Consider the following 7,330-nt stretch of genomic DNA (forward strand, 5'->3'; position numbering starts at 1 on the left):
GTTGGGGGGGAATGGGGACTGACTGCTGATGGGGACGGGCTTCCTTTCGGGATGATGGAACGTTCTGGAATTACATAGAGATCAATATACTAAAAAGAAAAACAAAACTGAATTACACTTTAAAAGGTGAACTGTAGAATAGGAGAATTATGTCCCAGTAAAAAGAAAAAACCCAGTGCCTCAAGGTGTCATGCTCTACTCCACCCTGGGAGGTGGGTGTGGCCTCGCCCGCTGCCTGCCGCCTGCGGAGTTAGCTGTCCAGTCTTAGGGAGGGCACACAGGCCCTGCGACACCCCGACGCTCGGCCCACGGCTGCATCGCCACGTGGAAACCCAGGACGGTGCGGCATGGGCCCCCCACAGCAGCCTCCCTCCCGCCAGCATGGGGGTGGGTGGGGCCGACCCCGCCAGGAGAGACGGGAAGGGGCCGAGGCACCCGGAGATGACAACCCCCCCCCCGCCCCCCGCCCCCGGCAGGTGCCAGGCCACAGGCCCCAGCTCACCTTGGCGTAGATCTCCCGGAGCAGCGGCGAGGTGTTGACCTGGGGCGAGGGCACGGGCGGCCGCGGGGGGGTGAAGGTGGGCTTGGCCTTGCGCACGGCCCGCAGGAGCTCAGCCCGCTCCTCGGCGCTCAGCGGCACAGCTGTGAAGAGCCCCTGCAGCTGTAGCCCGTCCTGCGCCATCTGCTTCAGGCACCTGCAGGGCACACACACCCGGCTCACAGCGCCAGTGCCCGGGGAGCCCCAGGGATCCCAGCCTCCAGCTCAGCCAGGCCACCCTACACCGACCCACCCACCTTCGGATGGTACCAGCATCCTGGTCCAGGCGCCCCATGCACTGCAGGGCAGCCGCGTAGGACTGCAGGTCCGGGGCGAGGCCGGCGTCTTTCAGCATGAAGAACACGTACGTCAGCTCTTTGAAGGAGCCCTGGGGGAACCAAGCGGGGTGAGGGCCTGCGGGGGGGGCCGGGTGTGGGCGGAAGGGAGGCCCCAGCTCGGCCCACAGTGCTCCCTGCTGCCCGCCCACTCCTCTACCCAGTTTCCCGGCGACCGGGCCTCCTTCCTCCACACAGGCCTCCCCGCTAACTTCCCCTGTGGTTTCTCCTCCAGCCCACTGGTGGCTCAGGAGAGATGCGACAGACCCTTCCAGAGAGAGGCATTCCCAGCACCCCACCATGTGTCCTGCACCCTGTCTGACAGGTGCTGCCACCCCAGACCACGTGCCAACAACTGGGTCCTAGGTGCTTGCCTGCACGGCCCGGGGTGGGGGGCAGGAAGCGGGGGCTGCTCAGTCCGGTAGTCACCAACCACAGCGGCCACTTAGCTTAGTTTAACTTAAATACTTGCTTCAACAGCGACAGGAGCTGGAGCAGGTGAGGAACACTGGCAAAGTCACAGAAAGGCCTACCGGACGCTGCTGGTCCAGATGCAGCCCATCTATCCTACCTCTAAACACTCGCAGCAGGAGGACTTCCCTGGTGGCGCGGTGGTTAAGGATCCTCCTGCCAACGCAGGAGACATGGGTTCGAGCCCTGGTCCAGGAGGATCCCATGTGCCGCGGAGCAACTAAGCCCGTGCGCCACAACTACTGAGCCTGCGCTCTAGATCCCACGAGCCACAACTAAGACCTGATGCAGCCAAATAAATAAATAAAAAGTGGAAACAACTTTTATTAAAAAAAAAAGAAAAGAGGGCTTCCCTGGTGGCGCAGTGGCTGAGAGTCCGCCTGCTGATGCAGGGGACGTGGGTTCGTGCCCCGGTCCGGGAAGATCCCACATGCCGTGGAGCGGCTGGGCCCGTGAGCCATGGCCGCTGAGCCTGTGCTTCCGGAGCCTGTGCTCCACAATGGGAGAGGCCACAACAGTGAGAGGCCCGCGTACAGCAAAGAAAAAAAAAAAAAAAAAAAGAAAACTCACAGTAATGTCACCACCACCACGAAAACATGCATTCGAACCTTCACAGTGTTAAACACATACATACATGGGGTTGGAGCCCTAGATTACAGCCCTCACTCCTCCCAAGATGGGAAACCCAAGTGTCAGAGGGAAGGGAGGGGTGTGGCCACGGGGAGCACGTGGCAGAACGGGACTAAACTCAGGTCTGGGTGGCAGCCAGGCCTGCCCGACATAGGCTGGCTGCCTAGGGCCCCCAAAACTCACATCCACCTGGAACCTCAGAAAAGGGCCTTATTTGGAAACCGGGTCCCTGCAGGTGCAGGGTGCAGTTAGGATGAGGTCAGTTAGATGAGGTCAGGTGCAGTTAGGATGAGGTCACACTGGAGGAGGCCGTGTGACCACCGAGGCAGAGATCAGAGGGACGCGGTCACAGCCCAAGGGACATCGCAGACCCAGGAGCTGGCAGAGGCACGAAGCACCCTCCCCTGGAGCCTCCAGAGGGAGTGGGGCCCTGCCACGCCCTGACCTCGGACGTCTGGTCGCTGGGACTAAAAGAAAACAAACTTCTGCTACTTTAAGCCTCCCAGTTTGTGTTCATTTGTTCGGCAGCCCCAGGAAGCTCATCTAATCAGAAACATGCTGCCGTAACAGGACGCTTTGTTGGGGGGACGGCGGAGGCCAGAAACCTGGGAAGGCAGACTAACTCCTGGAACTGAGTGCCCTCCTGCAAAGACAATGCAGGCAAGAAGCCCCCCGTGACTGTCGCTGTGGAGGCCTTGGGAGCCTCCCAGCGCTATCAGGCAGCTCTGGGCCGCGTTCTGTGCGTGAGTCGGCACAGCGAAGTCCCTGCCGCCAACGTGCCTTAGCGAGTCGCACCTGTGTCTTCACACAACTGTTTCCCTTGTTTGCCCGGCACTAACGCTTTCCCTGCTGCTCCTCAAATGAGGTCGCAGACCCACGGGAGGGAGGGTGTTGGGGAAGTTTTCACAGCAAGGGCGCTTAAGCAACACTCCTCAGCAGCCACAGGTCAGAGGAGAAATCGCAGGTGAAAACAGAAGACGTGGGAGAGGGAAGCAGCTAAAGCTGTTCCCAGAGGGAAAGTCACAGCTGTGAGTGTCTGCATTAAAAAGCAGGATCCCACCTAGGAAACTCGAGACAAGAACAAGCCAGATGGAAAGCACTGAGGTCGCAGCCCCAGGGAGGGTCTGCAGCGCCCCTCGCACCAGAGCCGTGGTCAAGTAACCAGAAGGAAATGCTCTGAACCAGAGCACAGCTTCATTTTCACACTTTGCTTTGAAGGCCACGTGTGACTCATAATTGACAAGCCTAAAGAATTATTAAAACAAGAAAAGACAAAGGCCTGAGCCCTGGGGCTAAAAGACAAGGGTTCGAATCTAAGTGCCCCCAAGTTGGCTTCTGCCTCTGACCCCGGGGCACTCGCTCCCTGGGCCCAGTCACTCACCTGGCGAGCCCAGCCGAGCATGACCATGTTGTACATGGAGAGCGTGAGCAGCCGTTGCTGCTGGGACTTGCTGTGGTGGGTGACCAGCACGTGGTGGGCCAGGGGCAGGTGGCCCGTGAGCAGGCAGCACTCAAAGAAGGACAGGAGCCTCTGCTGCTGGCCCTCCAGCCGCGACTCGGGGCCTCTGTCCGCCGGAGCCGCCGCCGCCTCGCTGCTCAGCCTGTGTGGGGCCTCCTGCAGCAGCTGTGCCAGCTGCTCCTCCCACGGGCTCCGGGGCGCCCCCTGCTCCCAGTGCTGCAGCTGGCCCGCCAGCTTCCTGCTCAGCAGCCGGGGCTCCAGGCGCAGCTGCTTTTGCCAGGCCCCCTTCTCCACACGCTTCCGCAGCTTCCCCTCCAGCCGCTGCTTGCGCTTCTCCGTCAGCTGCTGATCGCTGTCCAGTTTCTGCGCCCAGCGGCTGCTGGGTGTGGCGGCGGCCCCCTGGGCCCCGGCCTGGGCCTGCCTGGGCGGCTGCGCGCCGCCAGCCTCCGGGGCTCGAGCCACGGTCACCCTCTTGGCCACCCTCTTCACCGGCACCTCTGCCACGCCCTCGGCCTGCAGCTGCCGCACCCGCGCCTTGAGCACTATGGGGCAGAGGGCGAGACGTCAGGGGACCCCGCTGCCCAGGAGGCGAGAGACCTCAGCCCCATGTGTCTGCTGACCACCGCCAACGTCCCTAGACTTACCTCGTTGGCCACGCACGCCCCACCCACCCAACCAGCACTCATCCACCCGAGCCACTCAAACCCAACGTCCCGAACAGGCTCCCGGTGTTGCCCACAACCTGCCTCTCTGCGTCTTCCTCCACCCCCCCAAGCTCTGTCCTTCCCAGCCTGACCAAAAGTCACAGGTCGTCTGCGACTCTCCCCCCCTACATGCAGCCCGTGAGCGCCTCCTCAGGGCTCTGCCTTCAAAATCCACCCGGGTGCCGGCACCTCCCTGCCCCTCCCACCCCCACTCCATCCGTAATGGCCTCAGGGCCTTTGCACGTGCCATTACCCCCACACCCCACCAGCCCACACAGACAATTCACAGCCCGCCGCTGCCCCGTGCCACTTCACGGACAGTCAGCTCTCAGAACCTGGGGCAGTTCTGTTCTACAGAGTTTCAGGCCACTGAGCTGGTGAACAGGGAACCACCACTCCCAGGCAAACACGGGGCTCCTGAGAGCCCGTGGTCGTATTTCCACCAACAGGTCCACACATAACACTGTTTTGTGAGTTCTCATCTGAGATATCTTATTTCCTATGTATTGCTAATTCACTAACATTGAACTCACAGCCAACACTCCTACAACTCACCCCTCAACAAAGCTTGTCGAACATGCAGATTTTCTACAAAAGGCACGTCACAGCCCCGTTGAGCTGAGGAAACTAGACAGCACCCCAGCACCAGGTCTGGGGCCATTTTAAACTGCAGAAACACCAACGAACAGCACAAACTGCAAAAACGTGGCACCAGATACACCCTGAAAAGGATGCCTGTTGACAGGGCGTCGCCCGGCTCCACCTCAGCTGGGAAGGTGTGCATCGGCTTTGGGGTTACAAGCTCAGCTGGTAGGAGACTTTGCAAACACAGAATCCGCGAACGTGAGGACCAAGGGTATCCATCTCCTGCCTGCGCCTGTCTCACTACAACATCGGCCCCAGAGAGAGCTGGCCCAGAGCAGAAACACAGGCGCGGCCCTAGCCTCAGTGTCCGGAGACTCGGCAGACCCTTTCTGCACGTGTGGGAGAGTGTCCGGCGGCAAAGCGTCGGGCAGGACACGAGGCAGAAGCAGGATGTGGGCACAGGTTTCCCTTGGAGGCGGCTGCATCCAAGCCACCTGGGGGGGTGACCCAGGACAGGCAGGTGCAAAGCTCCTGATGCCAGAAGCCGAGGAGGTAGGCAAAGGCCTGGAGGTCTACGGCCCTCAGTGGGGGTCTGGAGATTATTCTGTGAGAGAGGAAACAGTTGGACGGTTCAAGGCTGGGGAGTGAGATGAAGTGATTCAGATTTCCAGACCCTGGGCTTAGCTTTAAAATAATGAGATGGGTGAGAAACGAAAGAAGGTTGCTCTTGAAGCCCATGGGACCTGTGGCTTCACATCTGCGTGTTTGGGGTTTTCTGAAATTAGGTGTTATTTTTCAAAGCCTCCCCCACCCCACTCCTGGCTGCTGGACACACACTGGACGAGGGACAGGAGGGGAAGCAGGAGGCACTGGACGTCTGGGAGGGAGAGGACAGTGAGGCGGCGAGAAGGACAGATGCCCCCCCACTTGCTACAGAGGCCGCCAGGACCTGGCTGTCCGTCCCAGGTGACAAGGACCACGAGTAGACCCCATCATGCGCCCAAGCCCAGGAAGCTGAGCCAGGACCACTGAGCTTGGTCATGTCGCAGCTCAAAGCCCAGCTCTGCACATGCAGCGGTGCGTGGCCTTGAGCCAGTCTCTCCAGCCACAGATCTGGGCCTCCACTGTCTCATCTGGAAAGGGGGAGCCCCTGCTGGGACGAGGGAACTACAAGAGCTCGTTGTGTACAGCACTCGCTTCACCGTGGGAGCCCTCGGACCACCAGAGAGCGGGACCCCATGAGTCACCCCACCTTACAGACTGACATCCCTTCTCACCGGGGTCCCTGTGGGGAACCAGGGAGGCGGTTCCCAGCAGCGCTGCCGACGGGGGGACAGCGAGGAAGGGGCTTCAGGCCCCAAACCTCGGGGGTCAGGCTCACCCTCCAGCAGCTCGGCATGGCCCCAGTCCTTCCGGCGGTCCTGCTCACAAGGGCTGGCAGTCGAGCTCCTCTTACGGCTCCAGGAGCCACCAAGAGCCCCTGCAGGAAAGACCAGGGAGGCTGAAGGAGGCGGGCATCAGGGGTGGGGGAGGGAGGGCCCTGACGGGGCAAAGGAACCCTAAAGGCAGTGGGAACTGACAGTGGTCACCGGTCTCACACTGGAAAGAAACTAACAGGACAAAAGTGAAGGGGACACCACGGGCAAAGGAAAAAAGAAAACTGGGGCGTGGGGTGGAGGATAAAAGGTTCGTCGAACTAAGGCACAGACAATCCAAAGGTTAAAAACCCTAAACCGTAAATAGTGGGTCATGGGGCTCCAAAAGAAATCAAGGGTCGAAGATCAAAGTGCCCCGCCGACCCCTGTCCGGAGAGTGGGCCAAGGGCGAGTGAAAGCGGGGTCGAGTCACTGGGTTTCCCAGAACTCCCAAGAGCAAAGGGCAAGGGTCGGAGGGAGCTGGATTCCGAGGGTCGAGAAGCCAAAGGTCACGGCCGCGGGTGGGGGGGCAGGGCAGCGGTTCCGGGACTCCCCTTCATTACCTTCCTCGGCCAGGAGGCCGGGGGGTCCCGCCGGCCACAGGGCCCTCCCGAACCCCGCCGCGCCGCGGCCCCAGCGTACAGCTGACATGCCGCCAGCACGCGGAACCACCGCGCCGCCGCAACGCACATGCGCCGCCCGCGCCCGCCGGGAGTTGTAGTCCTATGGCCTACGGCGGCCGCGAAGGGACCACGCGCCTGGAGAGCGCGGGAGGAACCACAATTCCCAGGGGGCATCGGGGCGCCGGAGGCGGGGGGCATGCGCCGGTGGTGCCCGCTGATTGGCTGTTCCCTGTCGAGGCGGGGCGGGACAGAGCCGTTGCTTGGGCAACACTGCGAGAATCTAAGCCATCTTTGGGAGGACCCGGAACCTGCGTTTTGTTGTTGTTGTTGTTTAAGGAATAGTCGCCAAATAATTAGGACAGCGTTCTGCAATTTAGAGATTCCTATCCGCGATCTTCATTGATCCAAAGATAGCTCTGGGGAGGGAACTATTACTATCTCCCGTTTATTGTGGAGGAAGCTGAGGTTCAGAGAGGTCAATCAGGTTCCCCAAAGACACACAGCACGAATGTCAGAGAGACTGGAATGAAGGCCCACATCCGTCTGACTCAAAGCCGCAGAGCCAACGGT

At 60.8% G+C, this 7,330-nt stretch overlaps 1 protein-coding gene across 10 annotated transcripts in view; it reads right to left on the reverse strand.

Moving 5' to 3' along the window:
* The window catches only part of POLRMT (RNA polymerase mitochondrial), a 20,893-nt gene extending 14,084 nt beyond the window's left edge, over window positions 1-6,809 (reverse strand). For 6 of the 10 annotated variants that reach the window (XM_029216640.1, XM_029216639.1, XM_029216645.1 and 3 more), the window contains exons 1-4: window positions 4,693-5,973; window positions 3,356-3,975; window positions 796-926; window positions 503-695 (exon numbers count right to left, since the gene is read on the reverse strand). In XM_029216640.1, coding sequence (XP_029072473.1) covers window positions 503-695; window positions 796-926; window positions 3,356-3,975; window positions 4,693-4,921 — 1,173 coding nt within the window. In that variant the 5' untranslated portion in view covers window positions 4,922-5,973. Of the gene's footprint in view, window positions 1-502; window positions 696-795; window positions 927-3,355; window positions 3,976-4,692; window positions 5,974-6,103; window positions 6,203-6,700 lie in introns of those variants that run through there. The other 4 variants (XM_029216647.1, XM_029216643.1, XM_029216646.1 and 1 more) reach the window with 1 other exon arrangement.
* Between the last annotated feature and the right edge of the window lie 521 nt (window positions 6,810-7,330).

Source organism: Monodon monoceros, unplaced genomic scaffold, assembly GCF_005190385.1.
Source record: "Monodon monoceros isolate NGI ecotype Baffin Bay Population unplaced genomic scaffold, NGI_Narwhal_1 Super_Scaffold_12, whole genome shotgun sequence".
In the NCBI taxonomy this organism is placed as follows: domain Eukaryota; kingdom Metazoa; phylum Chordata; class Mammalia; order Artiodactyla; family Monodontidae; genus Monodon; species Monodon monoceros.